General features: G+C 38.8%; 1 protein-coding gene across 1 annotated transcript in view; it reads left to right on the forward strand.

The window, feature by feature from the left end:
• The window catches only part of cacna1c (calcium voltage-gated channel subunit alpha1 C), a 215,457-nt gene that overhangs the window by 67,389 nt on the left and 120,948 nt on the right, over positions 1-27,120 (forward strand). The window contains exon 3 of the mRNA XM_088348735.1: positions 856-961. Coding sequence (XP_088204861.1) covers positions 856-961 — 106 coding nt within the window. The remainder of the gene's footprint in view (positions 1-855; positions 962-27,120) is intronic.

Raw genomic sequence — 27,120 nt, forward strand, 5'->3', positions numbered from 1 at the left:
GTTTTGTAAAAACAAAGATACTTTGAAGGATTACATTTTTTTTAATTTTCATTGGAATGCCTGACTACAAAATATGACTATATGACCATACACGCTACAAATATAGCGGAAAAGTGCCATGTCAGTATAGTGCAACTAACACGACAAAATCAACAAACCAGTACATACAAATGAGATACCATGAAATTAAATGATGAATGCAATTTAATGCCTGAGAGCATGTGCCCTCTTCCACAGTATCCATTCCTTCACTTCACGTACTCATTCACACGTGTCTTAGATTTTCAGATAAATAAGGCACTCAAAGATGAATTGTGTCCATCATAATTTTAATAACTATCACTAGACAGGCAGAGAGAGATGACAAGAAGTCCCAGAGTGTGTTGGAAATTTTGAAAGTGGACACTTTGTATGTTTACAACAATATTGGTTTCTTGATGCGCTCTTAATGTGAACTAAAACAAAGCATATCTTAGCTGCCAAGTGAAAGAGAAAGTTTTATTTTTGCTCGATTCACTTTACTATGTGGGTAAAAGGTGAGCACTTTGTTGTTGGACTACAAACAACCACCTCATCTTGCTTTCCTCTATTTCCTGTTCAAAATTACATTGTTCAATTATCTCAAAATTTAGTAAATCTATTTATATTTAGTTTATTTTGTGTTTTAATGGCATATTTGTTATTGAAGTAATCCAGAAGGAATCAAAAGTAATCAAATTGCTGCAATATTATATTATTCAGAATACGCTACTCATTACATTTTTCAATAGGCAACTAGTTACTGTCTCGGATGACATTTTGAAAGTAATTGTACGCTATTTTTATCAATTCCTTAATTCACCCTCCACCTCTCAGACCGTTCGAGATCATCATCCTGATGACCATCTTTGCTAACTGTGTGGCCTTAGCCGTTTACATCCCCTTTCCTGAGGATGACTCCAACGCTACCAACTCCAATCTGGTGAGTACCGCTTATAATTCAATAAAATATGTTAAGAAATGCTTACATGGCTTACTTAATGCAATTTCAGAATATTTAGCTAAGGATATTATTGATTATAACGTATTTTTTAGTGGCTATGATGGCACATAGACTGCTGAATGGCTGCGGCAGAAACCAACGGTTGAATTTGTGACAAATAGTCATTCGGGGAAGTCAAACAGTAATTTTGCGGAATAATTCCCAGACTGCTGTTTGGTTTCCTAGCTTGTTTGGATTTGGAATGGCTTTGGCGGAATGTGGCGGACTCCGATGACGTCATGATAATGTCTTGTGTAACAGATGAGTTTCCATTGGGCAAAACCTGAATGGTCACCACCACACAAACGGAGCACTGCATGCTCTCTGTGCGTCATTGGCCCGTGAGTGAGTGTATGAGTGTTTGTATGTGAGACTGATAATCCCTGCAAGGCCGCTTGAACATCTGTCACTCAGTCCTTTCATTCTTTCGAAGAACCAAACAGTTCTGTCCGTCAGGCGTGATGAATTTTATTCCTTTAATAATCAGGACCAAACAAGCTGTTTGCTTTGAACGTAGAAGTCCTTGACAGCTCAAATTATTGCTGCACCTTTACATTCTAGCTCAGGGGTGTCAAACTCATTTTAGCTCGGGGGCTACATGGAAGAGAAACCATTCTTACGGGGGCCGGACTAGTGAGTTATTGGCATAAAAATTGTACCTTAGCCGGAGGGCTGGGGTCTTGTCGGGGGCTCATAATTATTATTCAGGGATGTAATATATGATTAAAAACGATTTTTAAGTATTTATTTCCCCCCGTTTTTGTTATAATCGCTTAAAGTGTTGATCAACCATGGTTTTGTAAAAAAAAAAACAAAGAAACAATTGAATTCATTTTTACTGCAGTGTATTTAACCTGGGGAAACTCATGCAGAACAGAAAGTGACAAATATAGCATTCAAACGCTATTTTAAAGTAGAGATGTAATGATTTGAAAATCTGCTTTTGATGAAAATGTTTACCTGGATGTGAGAACTTTGCTGTTAGATTTAAGAAGCTAAAGCTACTGAAACTTCTGCAAGGACACCCAGATGTATTTTTTGGGATTGCCCTAAACAGCACATTCATGCCTTTTTTTTCTTCCAAATAAGATAACAACTGTATGGGTTTTCTCTGATTGATTAACGATGGTCAGCAAACACAGCTACAGTGGGTGCTTTGTGAGTGGTGCGTGATTTGGGTGAGATCCAGTGGGCATATTTAAAACTGCAAGTCATTGTTCGATGCAAATTTTTCTCTTGTGTTTCTCTCAGCATCGTCTCATGGGCTACATAAAATTATGTAATAGAACTATTTTTGTGTAGCATTTTAATGCAGCTGTTCTAATCTGACTATATATATGAATTGTTTTGTTATACATGAGGGGTGTCTAAAGTATTCCTTCCGAAATCCGCATACAGAAAAACTGAAGGATTTAAGAGCCAGTTTATCTTTGTGAAACATAATTGATTAAGATTATTATTTATTTGTGTTTCAAAATACACAAAAATATTTTGAAAAGACAAGTTAAGTATTTCCCCCAAAAACTATATCAGAACAGAAATTAGCTTAATTGCATTATTACATCTTGCCTTCATCCATCCATCCATACATCCATTATCTGCACCGCTTATCATCTGTAGGGTCGCGGGGTGCTGTAGCCCATCCCAGCTATCTTCGGGCAGTGGGCAGGGGACACCCTGAACTGGTGTCCAGCCAGTCGCAGGGCACACAGGGACAGACAATTCACTCGCTCATTCACACCTAGGGACAATTTGGACCGGCCAATTAACCTGACTTGCACGTTTTTGGAATGTGGGAGGAAACCGGAGTGCCCAAGCAAATACGGAGGGAACATGCAAACTCCACACAGGAAGGTTCGGTCTCATGACCTCAGAACTATGCCGCAAACGCGGTAACCACTGCGCCGCCGTGCTGCCCTTATCCTTCCTTCATCTTTAAAATAAAATAAATAAGTTATTTTGATTGCTAATTTTGTTTCCAAGGACCTAGAACACCTTGTGCAAGGAAACCCACACCTCACTAATGCAAAATACCCTCTCCCATTTTATGCTGGATGTGCGGTGCATTCAAAGACAAAACACACATTCATAACTTTCAAATATTTAAAGAAAAATCTCTAGTTTCTAAATGTTTTATTTTTTCCAGACTGTTCTAGATTTTTGATATCTGAGTACTTCTTAAAAAAAAATCATAATTTAACTTGGTAAATGTTACGGTAATTGTATTGCTCTACTGCTAGCGTGGCTGACAAAACAACTCACAGTAAATTGTCCCCACGGTTGTACAAATAAAGGGAGGCACAAAGCTGTTTTTACACGGAAGAAGAACAATGTGCTGGAAATTCCCAAAAGAGTATTTGGAGCAAAATTTCATTTTTTTTGTGATGAAATGGAATGATAAAATGGACAAGATCTTCAAAATGTCGATTAAGTTTGGTGTATCTCCATTAAAATTGTTCAAGGTGGTGTCTGGAACTTGAAATGTTGCTGCTCTCTGCTGCCATCTCCTGCCTTTGTTCCTCAATCACATATAAACTCTTTTATTTCCATCTTTTGGGGCTTTGGGTTGACATTTGGACTGTATTTGAAACAAGCGTTTTCTAACTTTTATCATTTCCAGACTACACTAATTAAAAACTTTGGGGGCATGAAATCAGTCCCTCCTTCCCTCCCCCCTCTCCTTTCCTGCTTTCTAATGTGTCGTGTGTCCTGTAACAGCGGTGCTAAAAGTAAGATAAAAACAGATTGGCACGATAGAAAAAAATTAAGGCTCTTTGAACTCAGTTGGGCATTGTTAACACATACTTAACAGAGCAAATGTTAAGGACATGGTGACGCACCGCACCCTTAAGACATTTGAATTTGAAAAAGTTAGAACAACATTGTTTTGGACGTTTTTATGAGTTTTACTAGCAATGGCTCGATCCAAATCACGGGATTCATACTGAGTTGGATCCATGCAAAAAATGACGGGATCGCTAATGAGTGTTTTTACGAAAAAAAAACGTCCAATCCAAGTGTATATGCGTGCTTATTTTGAAGTCAAACATAAGCATGCACAGTTTACATGATTTATGTAACTCCACAGATCCGGCATATCCAGTACCCCTTTTCTATTTCTGTCACACATCCCATAATGAGCAGCCCTGTCTCCTTGACAACATGGCCAATAATAGCAGCATGAGAAGAGGGAAGGCGTCATGGATCTGGTAACTGTAGCAATGCTCCTCACACGTCGTCGCAATAGAGCAGGGGTGTCGAACTCTTTTGAGCTCGGGGGCCTCGTGGTAGCTTAAATAGTAGGTTGAAGAGAAAGAGAGAGGTAAATAGAGAAAGAGAGAAAGAGAGAGGGAAAAAGAGAGAGAAGGGACACACTGACAGAGACAGAAAGGCAGCAGGAAAGGGAAAGAGAGGATGAGAGAGAGACAGACTTCTGCTTCTCTCAGCATCGCCTAACTGGCCACATTAAAACCCCTGGCAGGCCTGATCCAGCCCATGCTTGACGCTTCTCGACAAAATAGATAAGGGAAAAATAAAATGCAAAAAAATCTCTCTTGGTCGCTCCTGTGTGTAGTAACAATTTTGTTTGGATTAAAAGGTTATGTGCACGTGGAGATATTAACATTAGCTCAACCCGTATTGGGAGATACAGTAAACAGCAACGGAATCAGTGCATCAGCAAATTAACATGTCGCCCGTTATATTGTAAACCTTAATCAAGTGATTTAGCAAAAAGCAAAAACAGCAAAATATTTGTGTGAATGTACAGGACACACGCAAGCAAACGGATACATATATCTACCACAGGGGTCGGGAACCTATGGCCCGCAAGCCATATATGGCTCTTTTCATATCGCTCGGACATAAAATGGAACATTTCCAAAATTTAATGCTACACTTCATAATGAACTATTGCCATACAGGCAAACTGACAAATACATTAATATTTCAGGGGTTCAGTCCATTATATATAGGACACAATTTTAAATATAGTTTACAGTCAGGGTGTCACACCAGCAGACCCCGTTTTGGCTGTAATTCACTAATTAATCATTTGTATGGAAGCTCATTGAACAAATTAGTTTTTTTTGTTGAGACACTGTATGATGAAAAGTCAAAGAACAAACTTTAACCCAAAAAACTCTTTTACCTAGAAGCACTAGCACAGTACCTAGAGCAATTTGATTGGGTGAGCGATAAGAATAGGTGGAACTATACACAGGATGCGCGCACTCTTTCTCGTTTACCCAGAGCTGTCTGCACTGAAAGGTAAACAAGTTTGTATCTTTGTTTGCTATATTTTCTAACATTTTTAGAAAATATCTTCACTCACACCTTTGTAACCATTATTTAGGCCAAAAATGTTGTATTAAATCTTGTCTCAAGATATATATATATATGTATATATATATATATATATATATATATATATATATATATATATATATATATATATATATATATATATATATATATATATATATATATATATATATATATATATATATATACACATATATATGATGGTATGCATCAGTACTTTACAGAACTGTCTTGGATAATTAGAATATTAGAATATTGTGATAAAGTTCTTTTCTGGACTGCAATTAAACATGCCATGCATTCTGGATTCATTAAAAAAAACATCTTTTTTTATTCTATTAATATTGCAGAAGATGGTGAAAACTCAATATCCCATCTAAGAATATAAGAATAGTAGGAAAAAGTATACTAGTAGGCTGTAAGCTACAATCAGCCATTTTAAAATAACAAAAGGCTTACAATATTTCAGTTGATTTGTATTGAAGCCAGAATTTATTACATTTAGTTTTTTAAATACATCACAGAAAATAAATAACTCTATGACATTATTTACAGTCCTGTGTATGGTCGCCTTCGTGTGAATAATACGCGTCTCTATTGTTGTTATTTCCTGTTTATTTTATTTACCATGTGAAAACAAAAGATACATATTTTTACATGACAGCACCAAACCCATGATTCTAGATAATGCAAGTCTAACTGCGCATTCACTTACCTATATATACAATAGTACGATCTATCAGGCCTATGAGTGTCACTGACATGGCAAGTTGCCGCCTTCTCTCATGCTGAATAATCATTAATGCTATTTTGGTTCTGCTTTGGAAGTAAGATGACAACAAAGACATCGTCAGGTTCCTCCATTGTTTAAAGCGGCACCATTTTATATTTTTAAACTAGGGTGTTGGCTGGACTTTAAAAAGTTAACATTGGCTTGCGGCACATTGTCCAAGTCATTAAAGTCAGATTGCATCAACTTAGTGGAAGTAACGTCAGAGGCAAAGGGCATGGAATGATGAAAGAGCAAAAAAGGAAGCACGTCACTCATGTTTCCTGCTATAATATTCCGACGAGCACAGCATTATGCGTCAGCCTATCCCACATGGACTCCGAGGAGCTTGTCCCTGAAAAATTATCCCCAAAAAGAAACTTGCAGTTGCCGGTGGCACATCCTGTTAACACACTCATATGATGTTATCATATAGAGGGGGGAAATAAAGCGATAAGATTTGATAAGAATTGACAAACTAAACAAGCGAGCTCCTTTAACTGAAATATCAAACAAATGATGTTCAGCATTTGACTCTACTATTCACAAACCTTTCATCTAATGTTTTACATTACTGAGGTATAGAGATTATAAACATTCTACCTCAGAGATCTTACTGTTGCCCAAGACTGTACGAGAAGACAGAACAAACTATGAACTGCCTGGATTATTTACAAGAAAGTCTACGACTCAACGCTAAATATATGCAAACTGGAATGTCTGAAACTGTATAAGATCAACAGCAACCAAAGACCCTTCAGCCAGAACTCGATGAAGGCCAATACAAAGCCAATTGCCCAATCAACATCAAAAGAACAGCAAGGCCAAGATCATGTAGGACTTGAGCTACCAAACGGACACGCAGCGTCCGGCTAATCAAACGGACAAAGTGGTGGTTGACAAAGCGCAGAAAAGGTTGGTGATGATAGATGTGGCCATCCCAGCGGATGCCACCATCAAGGCAGAAGGAAAATGAGAAACTGGAGCAGTAAATAGGGTTGTAGTTCTAACTGATCCCAGTAACAACATCTGACTTCAGCAACCAAGGAATCACCTACAGACTAAGATTGCGACACTCGTTCTATCAGAAACCCAGCGCCGAGTAGCATAGGAAGAACCAAAAAACTCAGGGCTGTAGCTCTAACTGATCCCAGTTACAACATCTGACTTCGGCAACCAAAGAATCACCTACAAAATCCATCTGTACACTTCTAAGGCGATCTGACACTTCCTACCGCTCTGACCTCTTCTACAATGCCACGCCATCCCGCACCTTCAAATTTTCCTCCTCCCTCTATCCAACGGTAGTGGTAGTATTAGTAGTAGTAGTAGTAGAAGTAGTAGTATACCACTTTTTAGGTGTTATTATCCAATAAATGGTTAATAAAGTATGACTGCATGTCATGAAAAAGCATTTTTTGAAACATCTCTAAAATTACTTCAGAGTGTAAAAATCTTTGCAGTATTCGACAATATTTTAAATTCCTGCGTTAGCGTTACCATTTTGCTTTTGCCTTAGTCTCAAGGAGTCTCAAAGGGCTGCACAGACCACAGCCTATTGCAAACTATAGACTAATGATACACCATCCCCTTATCTAAAACGTACATGAGAGCAATGAAAAAACTCAAAAACTTCTGCATCAGGAAAATAAAGAAACCTTGAGAAGGGACTGCACAGGAGGTAACCCTAACCCTTCCAGGATGACCAGGCTGCAATGGATGTTGCATTAACAAACAATACAGAGATATTGTCAACATGAAATATCCCCTGTAAGTAATCACCCAATGTAATTATCTTCTGCTTTTACATGCCCACACTTTCTTGTGTAAATACTTTGTGTTCATATATATCCAAATTCTTCTTATCTTTTTTTAATCTTTACAGTCAAAATGTATAACTGGAGTGCCACATCCAATTTCGTTGTCGTAATATGTACAACCCATTTTGTAACAATGATAATAAAAGTATACTCCATTCTATTCTATTCTATTCTATTCTATTCTATTCTATTCTATTCTATTCTATTCTATTCTATTCTATTCTATTCTATTCTATTCTATTCTATATGGGTCATTCATATACTATAGAATAGAAGTGTGTTTTAGCCGAGATTTAAACAGTTCCACTGAGGTTGCAGATCGAATCTCAGAGGGCCGAGAATTTTACAGCACCAGGCCCCGAATGGAGAATGCTCTCAACTTGCGGCTCTCATATTGGCTTTTTGGATCACTAGCAGACTAGCGTTTTCAGAGTGAAGGCTCCAGACAAGAACATAGGGTAGATAAAATGTAAACGATAGGAGGGAGCAAGTCCATGCATGATTTTTTATATCAGCAGAACCTTAAAATCACATCTTAAGGGAGCCAACGCAGGGCAGGTAAAATCGGGATAATGTGATCAAACGTTCTTGTCTTAGTTAAAAGCCTCGCTGCAGCATTTTGTACCATCTGCAGACTCTTGATTTCTGACTTCGGGAGACCGGAGAGTAGTACATTACAGTAATCGAGACAGGAGGTAATAAATGCATCAATTATAACCTCTGCATCAGACTAGGACTAAGATTGCGACACTCGTTCTATCAGAAGCCCAGCGCCGAGTAGCATAGGAAAAAACGAATGCGTGATCACGCAAAGGGGAGTGAGATTCTGCAGGGAAGTGGGGGCACAACACCGGATTTGTCTGCTTCTGTGTGTCTGTCGCTGCACGTTGACGCCATTTCCTTGACATTTCAGTCAAGGGTGGTCACAAACGGGGGTGGAGAGAAAAAGACAGTAATCGCGAATGTGAAAAATATTTGCGAATATGAAAAATATTTGCGAATATGAAAAATATATGCGAATTGGAAAATTATTTTCAACAGCCCTTCATAATAGGCGCGCGTTTGGCCAAAGAATGACCTCTCTCAAGTGGGTTGCCTTCATTTAACTCGAGGAGTTTTCACCAGGGGGCTTTAACGTCACTCTCAGACATATTGAACGGCCATCAAGGCAGCAGCATGATAGACCATGCAGAGTGGGCCATTTGGATGGCAGCCCAGAAAGATGTACCTTGATGCCAATAAAATAGCCCAGAGGACATGTCAGGTAGAATTCTGCAAGGAGGTGAACACTCATGTCAGTCCTGCTGCCAAATATGATGTCAGTAAGCAATGACAAAAAAGTCAGTCGTGCATGCTATGGTGTTTTTTTTTAATTTATTTATTTCAATTTGGAAAAAATAAGAGCATTGTTACCGATGGTGAAAGGAAATGGGGGATATAGAAAACTCCTGTGTATATAGGGAGCATGTGGTTAAGACTTGTTGAGCTAATTATTCTGCAATTAGACTGAATGTCACATGAGACCACTCACACCTCCCAACCTCATTCCACACCACTCACACAATCATGGCTAATGTCATTGTTGTTGCCTTGTTATACAATCTGGCAATGACCAAGGATGCTGATTATCAGTTGAGGATTGTCTTTTATTTAAATGTTTTGAAAAGCTTGCATGAGGAGGTATCGTCTCAGGAAGGTTACCATCATTTTTTTTCTAGAGATATAATCATCATTAGCTTTTATTGAGTTTTAAAAAAGTAATTTTTCTGTTTAAAATATTTAACACATGGCTCTTATTTTGTTCTTTATTTTCGCTACAGTGGGTATTAGCACGTCACATTGGGTATTTGTATATTGTATTCCTTTTGCTTTATTATTGTATTGTTCTCAGCGAAGGGATGCTGCTGGAAATGTGAATTTCACTTCGGGGATGATAAAGTATCTATCTATCTATCTATCTATCTATCTATCTATCTATCTATCTATCTATCTATCTATCTATCTATCTATCTATCTATCTATCTATCTATCTATCTATCTATCTATCTATCTATCTGTCTGTCTGTCTGTCTGTCTGTCTGTCTGTCTGTCTGTCTGTCTGTCTGTCTGTCTGTCTGTCTGTCTGTCTGTCTGTCTGTCTGTCTGTCTGTCTGTCTGTCTGTCTGTCTATCTATCTATCTATCTATCTATCTATCTATCTATCTATCTATCTATCTATCTATCTATCTAGTTAAGTTAACGGTTTTCATGAATGAGAATAAAACCAAGAAAAGACAAATGAGTAATTACCATTTAGTTTGCAAGATTATGGTTGTATTTAGATTTAAACAGTTATTTTGGACCAAGGTAGCCTATAGTCATTTTTGAGGATGTGCAAAGTCAACGTATTAAAGCAAGGATGTAAAAAACCAAAACCAAATGTGATACAGTATTAGACAACCACAAAAATATCCAATATTTAGGTATCCGGAAAAACAACGAGCTTCCACTTTAGGCTTTTGTAATGAACAGGGAGCCAAGCTGTTTACCAGAGACCATCATATTTGTAACGACGAAATGTCCCAAACGAGTAGAAAAATCTCGCCTGGAATCTTAACATTGCATTTACTGTCTTCCAACCTTCCACGCCAATAAAACCTCAAACCATTGCTAAGAATGCTTCGTTGGCCACCCTTGCTCACCTTCTTTTGTCCAATTATGGTTAACAGCTCAATGCGTGATAAACATCTCTCTCCTGATCTTGTCAGCAAAAACGCTGTTACTAAAAGCTGTCTTCTGTTGTCTCGTGTGAAACTCTCTGTGAGATATCACTTCTCTTTGCTTGTTGGTGTGCTTACTAACTGGTTATAGATGGGAAGGGATGGTGCACCACACCGATGTCTGGATCCAGTGAAGGTTGACACTGACAACAAAGCAAGCAATATAGACACAAAAACAAAAAGCATGACCCTTCATATTCCAATACATTTTTACAGAACATAAGGGTAATGATAGTAAAATATGACATAAACCAACACCCAATTGTAGTTCAAGTTCAAAGTAAATGGACTAAAGCCATAAGTAAAATATACTTTTCTTTCATCAACTGCTAGTTTGTCTTTTAAAAATAAAATGTGCATCCTCGCATTGTGGATGCTCAATTAGAAGCATGGGCCATTATAGATATATTCAAGTGGCAGGTCGTGCATTTCACACCTAGGGCCTTCAGCGGTGATACGTCTGAATTAATCCAAACCTCAATTTTATGGCTGTTAAAAATTCACTGCAGCTACAGCTACGAATCATATAAAAAGCATCAATAATAACTTGCAAAATTTGCAATATTATTTAAAATTATAGCCATATTTTACTACTTATTTTTGCACAAAAGCCATCCTCCTTTCTCTCCTCAAGAATAATTTAAACCAGCATTTCAGTTCCATCAGGAATTTATTTTCTATCGCCATTAAAGATAATGCCAAAAGTCAAGCCTCTCCTGTCATATTTCTGGCATGTTATTATTCGTTTTAAGGCTTAAATTGTTCGTCCAACGGAAGCAGTGCACACGGGGATATTTTTTTCACCTTTTTGTTCTTATACTTCCGTGACCTAATCCTAGCCAATCATAATTTGTGAAGCTATGATGTTTCCCTACGCCCACTATCAATCACTGACTCGCCAAATCGGAATCTGATTGGCTAAACCATCTGAGTTATTGACATTTGTGTTATACCTCAGGGCCTGCAAAGTTGATTGTGAAGGCCTCTCGGTAGATTTCAGACCCTGGCCACAAGTAATAGCTGAAATGTGATTGGTTAAATGTTTGAATATAAAAAGACACAAGTAGGAGGAAGCGCAACCAGGGGAAAAGCAATAAAAGAAAGCTAACAATTTGGAATTATTTAAGTACTTGTGAACAAAATTAGCATCACGTGATACAGGTATTCTTATAGCACTGCAGATAAGGCCTTGCAGGCCCTTAAAGCCCACCACTGATATATACTAATGTGAAAGGTGTCAAAACAGTTGAGGGGACGGGACTAATATTTTTCGGCCTTTTAGCGTCAGCCCTTATTTTCTCTGTGTTTTCATTCAGATTGTATTGGGAATTCTCCAATGTTTGGACTGATAATGGTTCAGGGATGAAAAGGGAAAAAATAAAATACCAAACAACAACATACGCACGCGCACACACACATTTACGCATTCAAGACCGCACCACCCATGGCAGTTAATGTGAAACTGTTAAGCTTGGTTGCTGAGGCAACCAGCTTGTTGCCAGGTAGCAACTGGGAGATGGAGGGTTGGAGGAAGAACGAGCGAAATGGGAAAGATAAAATTAGACGAAAAAGTGACAGGCAGCGTCTTTCATTTGGCACCCACTCAGAAACAGACACTTTTAACAATGTGGTTTGAGATGCAATATGTGACAAGCAAGATGGCTTTTAATTTGAATGGAGTCACTACAGCAAAGTATTTAAAGAATCCGCCTGTCAGAGGCAATTATTGTTATATGGTTGCGTAGTTAAATCAAGTGGGACAACAATGCAATATGTATGTTTAGAAATAAGGAGAAACTGAGTGTGGTCTCACTCTTGAGCCAGACATTTTTAGAAAATATTGTGAAAATTGTGAATGTGTTTAATTGCTGTTAAAAATGTAGACAAAAATTGTTCAAACCTCATATTTTTAGAAAATGATATAGTGAAATTGTGAATATATTTAATTGCTGTTAAAATTGTCGATTAAAACTGTTCAAACTTAAAAACTCAAACTCTAGAGCCTGCACTGCTATTACTGTTTCAGTTGGTAGACAAATACACACCCGCTCCACGGAGCGCTAGGTTGGTGGATCTTGGTTGTAAGTGACAATGTAAGTGATACAGTCGGATCCAGGAGTCAAAAGAACAATTACATTTCTGATCTACAGGAAAAAAATAGTGAAAATAATGCTGTAATGCTCCATGTGGTAACAACAGTGAAGGTACTGAAATTTATTAAAAAACAGTTCCTTTGTAACGCATTACTCCCAACACTGCCTACTCAACAGTATTCAAGCCACATGCTAAAATAGGATCACGGAAATCTGTCACTTCATGACTCGGGCAGGAAGTTCCAATTCACGGCATCATTTTGACTCAATTAAATACGCAAAAAAGTTTAGTTGCTGCCAACGGCAAGCTGTAATGCACAAACTGATAACATGTCGACACAACTCGGTATGGTATAGCATAGACTGATAATAATTTTCTTGTGTCCCTCCAATTTATAATCTTTCATCCACGTGTTTTATTAATTGAATCTTGATTCAAGATTACAATGCTTATTTGTCCACATGAGGATAATTGTGAGGATTGTGCCAACATGCGCTGTAAACCTCTATTTGCTCAATGACGGGGTTAAACAAAATCTATTCTATTTGTCATTTTTCATACAAGGACTCGAAATTTGGTTTCACCCATGCCAAACCTTGACAACAATGAAGTGCAGTTACACAGAGCAGTCCTTACTTGAGATAATACTCAATAAAAGTGCAAGTGAACTTTCAGCCAATAGTGAAGTAAAACAACTGACATATGGGATACGACATACAGTAAAATGTTTCAAGAAGCAGCAATAATGGAGGTACTGTTTTTTCACACCCATAAGGCGCACACCCCAGTCTCTGATTGTCTTAAAATTGTAGGGTGCGCCCTATCAGGCAGTACGCCCTGTCTCTTATGCAGAGCGTGAGACAGAGACCAGCTCGGTGGCCTAAGAATTTAGTGCCTACTTCTAAAACTGTGAGGTCACTGGTTCAAGCCTTCGCCAAGTCAAGACTCACAACATTATTGGGTGAAAACCAGTGCTCTCATTTGCCCACGTCCCTGCATCCTAGACGCATCGTTTTTGCTGGGGAGGCATGGTGTCAAATCGGGACGCAACTTTTTCGACACAAAATTGTCATTATTACCCGATTACTTTTGTTTTTAACAAAGATTTACCGCACTCCAAACTTTTCGTCAGGCAGATCCGCCATTGTTGTTTTGGTCTCGCGGTTCGAGTTTTCATCTGCACGCCGATCTCGGCAAACGAGATCTCGTTGCTTCGAGATGGCGTCATTGTTGTGGTGGTTGTCGTCGAGGGAAGGTGAAAATCAACACAAAATTGGTAATTTCTTCAGTGTCAGTAAAAATCGAAACATAATGCCGAAAGTGATAACAACAGCAATAATTCCGGCACGAAAAAACGGCGGAGAAATTCTTCGGAAGATTGCTAGGAAAACAAATAAGGCTAGGAAATCACGTGTGTTGAAGCGAAGGACTCGACGAAAGAAAATAAACAATATAACACTCCTAAGCAAGATAAGGACTTTTCTGCCAAAATGGACTTAATTTTATTCCTGGTTACACTAGTAGAAGGATGATAATGGATTGGACCTTGAGAAGGCATTACAACTTTGGCGTGACAGCAAACCACGAAGAATATATGAACTGAAAAATCTGAAGTGATAACTGCTTTGTTTTACCAATTAATTGTGATGATTAAAACTGCATGAATATGTATAGACTAATATTTCAGCAATATTATTTTCTATAAATTACAATATTGTGACCTGAAAAATCTGAAGTGATAACTGCTTTGTATTGCCAATTAACTGTGATGATTAAAACTGAATGAAAATATAGATTAATATAATTATTTCAGCAATATTATTTTGCATAATGTACAATATTGTTGGGAACTGAAAAGTCGGAAAGTGATAACTGATTTGTATTACCAATAAACTGTGATGATTAAAACTGAATGAATATATAGATTTATATTATATATTTGTCGACGATGTACAATTTCAACCTCGATAACACTAAATTTTGGGGGCCCATAGATCTCTGTTGGGACCCATACATTTTTGAGCATGCGAGTTCCCGGGACCCATCACTTTTCAGAGGTAAAATGGAAACCCCATGTTTTTTTGACCTTGTTCACATTTCCAACTAAATGTGACTTCTATGTGTCTCCTGTGACTCTTAAGCATCTATAGTTTGATTGCCATTACACCCTGTTTGTGCTGAAGAGGACCCATGACATCAAACACAGTGTATTGTTAGCGGAAGTGGTCATGGATGCTAAGGCCTTAGCGTATCTAGCAATTTGAAAGTTATTGTGCTACCAAAGGCTGAAGAGCGTCGTCCCCCGAAATATGAATAAAATCCAAAACCCCACTTTCCTTCTATTGAATGCTTTCCGTGTTTTCGCCTGCTGTGATGTGTTGATTTCTAGAACATGGAAACCGAGCAGCCGCTGCATGAATGAATCGCAGGTTTGCAAGTGGAGGAAGCTGAAAACGAACTCAGACAAGTTTTGATCCCCCTATCGTACTTTGTAATCAATACTTAAAGACACCACAACCGAACTCAGTTTTGGTACCGCTGTATTTTTAAATAACAACATCTATATAGTTGTCTGTGTTGTGCCGAAAAAGGAATCAACCAGTCCCCCTGCATGAAAATGTCCCCCCACAAACATTCCTAAAACATCTTTGTATCTAAATTTTGGGGGAATTTAATAGAACAGTAAAGCATTTGCACCTTGTATGGGCGAGGGAAAGCGTTTCATGCAAGCCGAGGGCACCTGCACCCTATAGGGTGGGTGAGCTTTCAGTGTGTTAAATTCTGAAATAGAACCACGGTGCGCACTATGGGCGTGGAAATACGGTAATATAAATAAAGGTAAAATGGAAAAATGGAAAAGGTAAAAAGATAAAAGATAAAATAGGTAAAATATAAATACAGGGAGTGCAGAATTATTAGGCAAGTTGTATTTTTGAGGATTAATTTTATTATTGAACAACAACCATGTTCTTAATGAACCCAAAAGTCTCATTAATATCAAAGCTGAATATTTTGGAAGTTGGAGTGGGGCTTTTTTAGTTTTAGCTATTTTAGGAGGATATCTGTGTGTGCAGGTGACTATTACTGTGCATAATTATTAGGCAACTTAACAAAAAACAAATGTATACCCATTTCAATTATTTATTTTCATCAGGGAAACCAATATAACAGCTCAACATTCACAAATATACATTTCTGACATTCAAAAACAAAACAAAAACAAATCAGTGACCAATATAGCCACCTTTCTTTGCAAGGACACTCAAAAGCCTGCCATCCATGGATTCTGTCAGTGCTTTGATCTGTTCACGATCAACATTGCGTGCAGCAGCAACCACAGCCTCCCAGACACTGTTCAGAGAGGTGTACTGTTTTCCCTCCTTGTAAATCTCACATTTGATGAGGGACCACAGGTTCTCTATGGGGTTCAGATCAGGTGAACAAGGAGGCCATGTCATTAGTTTTTCTTCTTTTAGACCCTTTCTTGCCAGCCACGCTGTGGAGTACTTGGATGCGTGTGATGGAGCGTTGTCCTGCATGAAAATCATGTTTTTCTTGAAGGATGCGGACTTCTTCCTGTACCACTGCTTGAAGAAGGTGTCTTCCAGAAACTGGCAGTAGGACTGGGAGTTGAGCTTGAGTCCATCCTCAACCCGAAAAGGCCCCACAAGCTCATCTTTGATGATACCAGCCCATACCAGTACCCCACCTCCACCTTGCTGGCGTCTGAGGCGGACTGGAGCTCTCTGCCCTTTACCGATCCAGCCACGGGCCCATCCATCTGGCCCATCAAGACTCACTCTCATTTCATCAGTCCATTAAACCTTAGAAAAATCCGTCTTGAGATTTTTCTTGGCCCAGTCTTGACGTTTCAGCTTGTGTGTCTTGTTCAGTGGTGGTCGTTTTTCAGCCTTTCTTACCTTGGCCATGTCTCTGAGTATTGCACACCTTGTGCTTTTGGGCACTCCAGTGATGTTGCAGCTCTGAAATATGGTAAAACTGGTGGCAAGTGGCATCTTGGCAGCTGTACGCTTGACTTTTCTCAGTTCACGGGCAGTTATTTTGCGCCTTGGTTTTTCTACACGCTTCTTGCGACCCTGTTGACTATTTTGAATGTAACGCTTGATTGTTCGATGATCACGCTTCAGAAGCTTGGCAATTTTAAGAGTGCTGCATCCCTCTGCAAGATATCTCACTATTTTTGACTTTTCAGAGCCTGTCAAGTCCCTCTTCTGACCCATTTTGCCAAAGGAAAGGAAGTTGCCTAATAATTATGCACACCTGATATAGGGTGTTGATGTCATTAGACCACACCCCTTCTCATTACAGAGATGCACATCACCTGATATGCTTAATTGGTAGTAGGCTTTCGAGCCTATACAGCTTGGAGTAAGACAACATGCATAAAGAGGATGATGTGGTCAAAATACTCATTTGCCTAATAATTCTGCACTCCCTGTACAATCAGTAGGTGTGTACAGGTTGATATGCAGTCAATAATGTTCATTTATTTTCTTACCAAGTTTAGAGAGTGTTCAGTAGTCTCACTGCCTGGTGTATGAATCTGTTTTTGATTTTAGTAATGCGGGATTTAAAGCTTTTGCATCCATTTCCAGAGTGTAGGAGGTTGAATAGCCAGTGTGCAGAATGGGTTGCGTCTTTAGCAATAGCCGTAGCTTTGCAGGTGAGGCAGGTTGTGTAGATGTCTTCCAGGGAGGGAAGTGGAGGCCAGAGCAGGTTGCATCCTCTGTATGCAAACTGATGTGGGTACAGGGTGGGATTTGATGTGTGACATGACTTGTCGTTCAAAACACTTCATAATGATCGGTGTCAGTGCCACAGGAATCAGGCTGAGGATGACTTATTTGGCATAGGTATGATGGTAGCAGCCTTGAAGCATGAAGGGACTGTGGCTTTCCTCTGGGAGATGTTATAGATGTCTGTAAAGACATCCTTCAGCTCATACGCGCAACCCTACCTGCAGATCTCTGCACTTGTCCTATGCACCGTCTTTGGCGGCTCCTTGCCGAGTCGGGGTAGCAAGTGGGTCTGGTGAGTTGCTGGGCCAAATAGCACGCTGGCGCAGTAGCCCCATTGCCCTAGCATCTCTGTGTCTTATGTTCAAAACATGGCAGATCTTACTTCTCTGAATGTGCGAGAGAACCTGGCAGTTGTACGCATAATCCGACGTGGACTGACGTGTAAACTTGCAGACAAACATTAATTTGATGAACAACACACCGTATTTTCGGTCGAGCGTCAGGTTGCTGCGTGAACATGCGCCGCCATCACACTCCATTTTATCCTATTGTAACATTTGTGGAACCCAGATTAATGCTGCATCATAGTCAGACGCCTCCGTTTTGGAAACCCACCTTCTAGAAGGATTCCAGGAACGCCAAATACAGCACGCTTTGCCGCACTCTTTGACTGAGCATCCCAATCATGGCATGGTGGAATGCGACTGTTTCATATGACACAGTGTGTTTACACTGCAGTGGTGTAGGAGGGATGCTGTGTGGGGTAAAGTGCACATGTGTTGGACTGGATCACAAGAATTAAGGTAGCCTTCTAATTAGATGAGGGAATATGCATGTCCGTCGGAGAGAGAGATATGAGAAGTCTCAAGGCAAGGACAGGCACATTATTGCTGTCCATATAAGACTCCCCTTATAAAACTTCAGCAAATAGGATTGCGCATTTCCAGGAAACAAGATATTTAATACACATTCACTGTGGAAACTGGTGAGACAGAAACATTTTGGGACAGTATTCCCAAATACATATTTTGTTGGCTTAAAATTACTCAATTATTAGTTCTGGTACATCCTTGGAATAAAGTCAGGTGGTATTTGATCCAAAAACAGTAAAAGCAGGCACCAGCCTGTAACTATTTTCCTTTATTTTATGCACACACACACACACACACACACACACACACACACACACACACACACACACACACATTCATTTGCTTTCCTGCAAGAAATAAGAGATTTCTAACGGGAACGGTCCAATAAGAAGAGGCGGGGGTGACATAAAGCCCAAATATGGTTGGTTGCATGTGTCGCTGGAGTTTCCTGACAATCTCAAAGTGCGCCTCCACATCATTTTATGACTGCGGTCAAGTCAGAAGTCGCACACAGAAAACAGCTCATTAAAAACAGACATGCTAGAATTCTGTCACTTCTATATACATCTGCATCATTAGCGGGTGAAAACATCAACTAACTGTCCAACAATTTGGAGAAATATTTCCATTGCAAAACAATTTTTCTCCTTCCAATGTATGCATGCAAGAACCCAGAAAACAAGATGGAACTTTGAATTGTATTTATTGTCATTGACAACAATGTAATGAACATTGTTTCCAATGAGATTAGATGTGGCATGCCAGGATAAACAAGTAATAGAGACTTGAAAGAGAAAAATAAGAAAACAGAATGTCGTGATAAATAGGCAAAAATGTTCACAGGGTAGTGCTTGGAGATGGGCATTTGGTTTAAGTGTATCCAAAGATTAGTGGTAAAGGGATTTTTCAGTTGACATTCAAGTGTCAAAATAGTCAGTGCCTGACATCCAATTTTATAATATTTGCAGACATTTACAAGTTATAAACCTTTTGAAATAGATTAATCTCATGAAATTGGTTTCGAAACCAACACAATTAAAGCAAAAAAATATATATTAATATTTAGTTTAGAAGTATTACTGCGGTTGTATTTGGTTTAGTATTTTTTAGTAAGTTCTGTAGTTTCAGTTTGGCAGTATTGTCTTTATATTTTTTTAGTATTTCTATGGTAGTATTTTTGAGTATTTCTGTACTATTTTTGTTGTATATCTGAATTGCTTTTGTCGTTATTTTGTAATATTAGGATTTTAGTCTTTTGTAGTATTACTGTAGTATCTTTTAGTATTTTTGTACTATTTAATTTGTATTTTTATTATCTCTGTTGTATGTCTGTAGTATTTCTGTATTACAGCATTACTGTAGTTTTAATTTGGTAGTATTTTTGTCGTATGTCCACAGTATAATTTTTGTAGTATTGCTGTAGTTGGATTTTTGCAGTATTTCTGTGCGCACTGCACTTTTGAATACACATGTCACTCAGATTTAGAGCAGAGAGGCATTAGGAAATTTATCTTTGTGAACATATTCACTTTTTTTGTAAATTAACGTACATTTTATAGAGTATTTCAGGGGTTGGGTTCGGGCACAAAATGTCAATCATTAAGTCAGGCCGGGCCGGGCTTCTCACTCGCGTTTTCTTTTTTTGGGGGGGGGGCGCTCTGAACAGCATGCACTCACTTATACTTATTACTTCTATTTGAGTAATATTTTTCTAAAGTATTAGTAGTTTTACTTGAGTAACACACTTTGGCGCATGAGGGAGACAAATTAAAGTCGTATATTATTGATAGGGGACACAGGCTCTAGCATTATCATTATTTTAAAACACCAAATGTCACACAGTGAGATAAAACCACCAGCCAGACTTTAACCCATCTGGAGGGACAAGAACATTGCAGTGAAATCAGAGATTAGACTCATGCAAGCGCTGGTAACTTCCATCTTTCTCTATGCTTGCGAGACATGGACTCTCACAGCAAAACGGGAAAAGAAAATTCTGGCTTTGAAGATTTGATGATACAGGAAACTTTTTGGAATCGGCTACTTAGCCCATGTGACAAACGAAATGGTGTGCAACACCATCAGAGGGCACATTGGAAACTTCAGTGGAATGGTCACCTCACAAGATCATCAGGACTGACCAAGTAATTCTCCCTGGCACAGTCCAAGGGGGCAGGAACAGAGGAATACTGAAAAAGAACTGGGCCCGAAAACATTAATAAATGGACTAGTGCCAACTTTTCCATGACCCAAGAACAGGCCAGGGACCGTTGACAGTGGAAAAGGCTGTCCAGAGTTACGTCATCATTAATGCCCTAATGACCCATGAAGTTAAGGGATCCATGAACCGTGATACTTTGAAAGAAAAGTGGCTCCACCACAGTATCATGCCTTTATTTATGCAGATATTGTGCCCAGGCTGAAACAATTATTTACATTCTTTAGAAGGTAATTCAACACTGGGCGAACTTTGTACAGCTTGTCGGCTGAATCAATTGTGTCACTTTTATTGAAATGGAGGAACCTTCAAATTATTTGGTATCAGTTACTTGCCGTAGTCTGTTGAAATGTGGTGTTGAATCATCGTCATCCACAATCCAGTATGAAGACAAGATTGTCTTTGTTACAATGCCAGCCTGAAAAAAAGTTTAAAAAAAACACTTTGACACTCAATGGCCTCCATGCACTGCCTTTGCTTTTGAGCAGCCTGTCAGAGTGTGCTTGCTGGAATTGTGAGGCACAAACGTTCGTCTGCCCAACAATATGCTTGAGCAGTTTATTTGTTAGAAAAAGCCCCGGGACGCCTAATGGCTCGCCTGACTCCTGTGCAGCTGCCGGGCCAGTAGTTCCAGGGGTTGACGCTTGAGGCTTCCAGCCAATTTCATGCCACCAATCATCATTCTTACAACCTTTTACTTCCTTTGCTCTACCTCTGCCACTGCAGCGAATTATTGTGAACTTTTTTGACCCCTCTCTGCACACATTGGTGCCATCTGTGCTCACTGCACCAATTGTAATTTAATGTTATGTTAGTAGCAGTGTTTGGCAAGTTGTTGTAAAAAATAAATTATTTTTTGTGACTACCTTTTCCAAAAATCAACTGAGCAAGTAATGAATTGTGGTAAAAGTACCTAGTTACCGGGGAAAGTAACAAAATCTGTTACTTCTAAAATAAGTTGCTGTATGTCAAATCATTTGAAATCTTCTGAGCAAATAAAAAACACAGCAGTGACGTCTTTGACCTTGTAGAGATACGAATTCCGATTTTTTAGCAAACCGGATTTTTCACCTCCGCTCCTATAAAGAGTCTTTCGGGGTTCTTTTTGTTGCTTTAATCATTACATTAACACCTATCATGTAAAATTATGCACCGAATGACTTAAAAAGTGTGAAAATTAAGAGAATATTAAAAAAAAGTAGTACAGACCTCTGAACAAGTTCTGGACGATCAATCGTAAGTTGAATTTGTTCGTAAGTTGCTTCAGTGCTATATTTTGTATGTTTAAGGTTTATGTAGGTATGTATAAATAACCTGTATTGTTTTATACTAAAAAATAAACATTTCGTAAAATAATATGCTCTATAAAGATAAATAAAGTGAGGTTTAACTTACTTTTGGGAGATGCGCTTCAAGAGGTCCTCCTCCATGGTGAAAAGTGGCCAAAAAAAATCGTTCCGACCATTTTCTCAACCGCATCAAGCTTTCTTATTCCCCTATGTTTTCAAAAGAAAAAAGGCGTCTAGGATGGAACCAGCTGTTGATTGGTGGCTTTCTGCGTTTACAGGAGCCGACCTATAGAGACATTTAGTTTGTGAACGTCACGAGTCGGTTGCTTCTCGAATGAAAACAGCTTTGGTGCATTTAGATATAGGGTTCAAATTTTTCGCAACCCAGCTATCATTTGCCCTTTCTTTTGGCACATTAGTAAACACTTGCTATTTAATTATATGGTACTCGCTATTTTGAATGGGGACATGATCGTAAAAGACGTGAAATAAACAACTCGAAGTAGAATTGCTGAACACGGCATTAGGTTTGGGGGGGCACGCCGCCGTTGGTGTTCTGCAGCCAGAGAAAGGCACCGCTTTTAGACATCAGTAACGGCATTGTGATGGCAGAAATAATAACTAGTTAGATTACCCTTTTACTGTAAAAATTACATACTTTAAGCCGCGACATTTTTCCCAAGCTTTCAACCCTGCAGTTTATGCAATGATGCAGCTAATTTATGCATTTTTTCTAATGGCTGCCAGGGGGGGCCGAGTAGTGAAGGTAAGAGACAGGTGGGATATGTGTGTTGAGGAAGACACAAATTTAATGTAACTTCGCGCTTTGTGCATGAATAAACCTTGCATGAACAAACCCTCATCATGGAAGAGGTGTCAATCAAAAGGGGAGGGCTAACCTCCGTATTAGGAATCGTTTTTCTGTTTATTTGTCAACGGAAATAATGTAGCGAAACAAAAGAATTACAATAAGCAACCTCCAACATAGCAGAAATGTTTAAGGCGGATTCCTATTTATTTGTCAGCTTCATTGTCTTTTTTTGGAATACATTTTTTAAACGGTTGGATTCTATGGTTTGTCCACGATAAGGCCATATTTGCGGACATTCAAAGAAGTTAAAGACAACCATGGGACGTAATGATGAGTTACGATGTATCCATAGTTTCCGCGTAACTTTTTTCAGGTTGATCGTAATGTTTCTTTGATGGATTTTATGCTTCACTACACTCTCTTGCATCCTTCCTCTCCTCCCCTCCGCCTAATACTTTGTAACTCTCCCTATCCATTTTTCATGGCGTAGTCTCAGTCGTCATGAAAGGGCCTGGAAGAATCGCTACAGCAACGACACAGCATAGGCAGTCGCAGTACGCACAGGCAGAAGCCATGTTGGATCATGGGAAAGTGGGTCATCTCCCATGAGCGAGACCGTGCAGGGGTGCAAGAAAGCAAGGTCGCTGAGGCATGCACACACTCGAACACACACACACACACACACACACACCATATCACCACATACCTGTCCTACAATTTTTTCGGACAAGTCCTGAGAAAACACAGCTAATATTCAATTGGATTAGATTTTGAAATTTGGTCTCCATAAAAGTCACACTTGCAATCTCTAATGTTTGCACATCCCTCAGCTGTGGAAAGATTTTGAGTTGGAAAATCGTTTTATACTCCATTCCACTGTAAGATCACTTAATAAAAGCCACTTGTATTGAGCATGCCCATTTTGCCTCCCAACGTTCAAAAAGATGCCTTGCGTGAATCATCGCAAGAATAACAACTCCATGTCAAGTGGGCGTAAACAATTAATTCATTGGACAGAGGAAAAAAGAGCAGCGTTGCCCACTTTGTACGATTCACATCTCAATTATCTCAAAGCTCACAAATTCTTTCAGAGGGTCCTCTTGTCTACTTTGAAGTGGCTATGGATTAAATGTGAGGAATCGATATAGGAATACGGGACTTGACTGGGAGTCACTTCATTACTTAATCTAATTAAAAAGATGCATTCAGGCTCTATATCACAGACATTTATTTCGTATTGCCACCATTACAAGAGACAGTCGTAAAACAAACACCGGCACTTGCACACAAAAGCATACAACAGCATGAAAATGAACTTGTGGTTAAAGGCTATTTCCTCAGAAGTATTTTTTGGGCTACAGAGTCCAAAAATCTACCAATTTGATACACATTCTGAAATAATGAATTTGTTTAAAATACATTTAATTGTAATAATTAGTCATTTTTTTTATTATTCTTGTGTTATTACGGTTTATATTATGTACATTGGATAATGTTAACATTAGAAATAGGATCCCTGTTCATGGAAAGAGTGCATACGGGTGCTTGAATCCCTGGAAATGCTTGAATTTTGTTGTATTTTCATGGTTTGAATTTTGGGGGAAGTGCACGTAATTACTTAAAATTGTTGCTGTTTCTCTGCAGTCTGACTCGTTACCATGCATTAAATGGAGAAGAGAAAATCACGTCTACCTCAAAATGATGCCGAAACGCCTGCTCTAGTGGCTTCACTTTGCCATTGTATTTCTGCCTCCCTGGTGAATAACGGCAGCTGGCATTAGTTTATTAAAAAGATTAAATATGCAAATATGCGGAATGGGAGAGTCATCTTGCTCCATTTATCCATCCATCCATTATCAGCACTGCTTATCCTCAGTCGGGTTGCAGGGGTGCTGGAGCCCACCCCAGCTAACTTCGGGCAGTGGGCAAGGGACACCCTGAACTGGTTGCCAGCCAGTCGCAGGGCACACAGAGACCGACAACTCACCTGCTCAATCACACTTAGGGACAATTTGGACCGGCCAATAAACCTGACATGCATGTCTTTAGAATGTGGGAGGAAACCCACACAAGCACGAGGAGAACATGCAAACTCCACACAGGAAAGTTCGATCTCATGACCTCAGAACTGAGCCGCACACACGCTAACCACTGCTCCGCCGTGCTGCCTTGCTCCATTTATATTCAAGGTAATTCACAGGTATAACTAGCGTAGCAGATTTTTTTTTTTGCTAACTGTTTGCTACATCTTACTCCTAAGACTTAAAAAGTGGTCGGCGGCGCCCTCTGTTGGCTGCGGCAGCATCGGCTCGCTACAACGGGTCAGGTGCAATCGACATTTCGTTCTGTGTACATTGTTACACAGAATGACAATACAAGGAAATTATTATTATTATTATTATTATTAAACAGGGCATTATGGAATGTATATTTTTGCAAGGAAAGGATTACATATACATTATGGACATTATTTTAGTCCTTGAAGAAAAACAAGGTAGTGTTTCCCAGTGGTAAATTATAATGGGAAGAACTTCCTGCAACTGAAGATATAATCTCCATATTACCCTAATTTTAATAAACACCTATACAGGAAAATATTTGTATCAAAAATATTCACACATGCATTGTTCTGATCCAAAAATGCAATCAAATCTCAAAATAAGCAAAAACTATGTGCAAGCAGCAAGATAGCGACTTCATTTTAGTGATCGAAGTCACTAACAACAAAAAAAATGCTATTTTGATCGATGCTACAGATTGATTGCGTAATCAACTTTGTAGCACTTCTTTGTGTGACTTATTGCCGTATACACAGTACAACGTTGGTTCATATCACGTAAGCAGCGAGTAAAATATATTTTGATGCCAGCAATTTAAATGGATGAAAATAGTGGCTCAGATGACTAGTTCACTTTTACGGTAGCATAGTTCACAAATAAGTTAAACGTGACATTCCTTGGCTTGCACCCACCTTAGATACATGGTTAGTGTTGGTGGGATAAATAATAATAACGATACTAACAGTCAATCTATTATTATTATTCTTATTATAAACTATACAATAATGTACTATTTCTTCTTCAATTGTAATTGGAAAATTGGCTTTTAAGGTCCTTCAAAAGTCCTTGAACTTAGCCACGAAACAGGTGTACAAACGCTGTAGAGGACACAGATTTGGCTCTCATTTTCCTCCTACTCCTCTACTGCATGCTCAGTGGGAGCCGGAATGTGGGTCGATGGGAGGCAGAGGTGAGATAGTTTTAGATAACTTGATTAAAAATATCCTATTCACCCTCCCTTTACTCTTCCTCCTGGCTCTGTGTGTTCGTGTGTGTGTCTTTACACCAACATCATATGTAGTCATCAACTGCAAAACACAATTGACCTAATGAAGGCTCAATCCCAACTCCACCTCGCCCTCCATTTTGCCTCTTACCCTAGCAAAGCGTGTTCTCCAGGAGGTGAAAATGTCCCATTCTTCTATAAAGTGTAAATTGAAATAGAGAAGAACGTGTCCTCTTTGGAAGATAGATCAGGACTGCCTTAACATCGCTCTCAGGATTACTGGTCAACTGAAATCAAGGGTTGGAGGAAATTAACCAAGTACATTTAAAACAGATGTACAGTATGTCTTTATGTTGTTTTGTATTATGGAATCTATATTCCTATAGAGGGCAAGAGTGAGAGGTGGTTGTGAGGAAGATGAGGAAGAATACATAAGAGTAAAGCACAGGACTCATCTGGCGCGTTACTTAACCCTACAGTTTGTTATAACGTGTTCCAAGGTTAAATGTGTACCTTTAGTGGCAGAATGTTTTGTTTAATTTGGGTATATTTTTTTATTTTTTTATTTCTCGAGTAAACGTATCATCTCATGGCTATTGTAGAGAATTTTGCTCATTTAAAGAAATATTTTTGGCCCACATTAGTAAAAAATACTTAATTAGCAAAACAATCTACCCAATGCTAGAAAAGCTACTTTCTAAGTGTAGATGTCCTTCTTTTAGCCAAATAAAAATATCTAATACTTCAAAATGAAAAAATACTCCTGAAATGAGTGAAATATTCTGCCATGAGGGTAAAATTGCAACTAAATCTGTCAAATATGTTACTAAATGTTTATCATGAATTGAAATACCGCTACTACAATGAAATATTTGGGTTAAATTTAGCTGTAAGGTTATGATTGTGTCCCTTCAGAACTTTAGGGTTAATCCGGATTATTTTATTGTATTCACTTGCCAACTATGTAGCTTCAAATTATATGTATAGATTGAAGGACTATACAGCAAGGGAAGAGAAAGAGGATGAGATAGGACATAAGGCACACTTGCTAATGAATATGCTAGCGCAGCTCCAGTCATTCTTAATCTTTTATCAGAAG

This window comes from Urocampus carinirostris, chromosome 11 (assembly GCF_059441175.1).
Source record: "Urocampus carinirostris isolate Australia breed hairy pipefish chromosome 11, RoL_Ucar_1.0, whole genome shotgun sequence".
NCBI classification, from domain to species: domain Eukaryota; kingdom Metazoa; phylum Chordata; class Actinopteri; order Syngnathiformes; family Syngnathidae; genus Urocampus; species Urocampus carinirostris.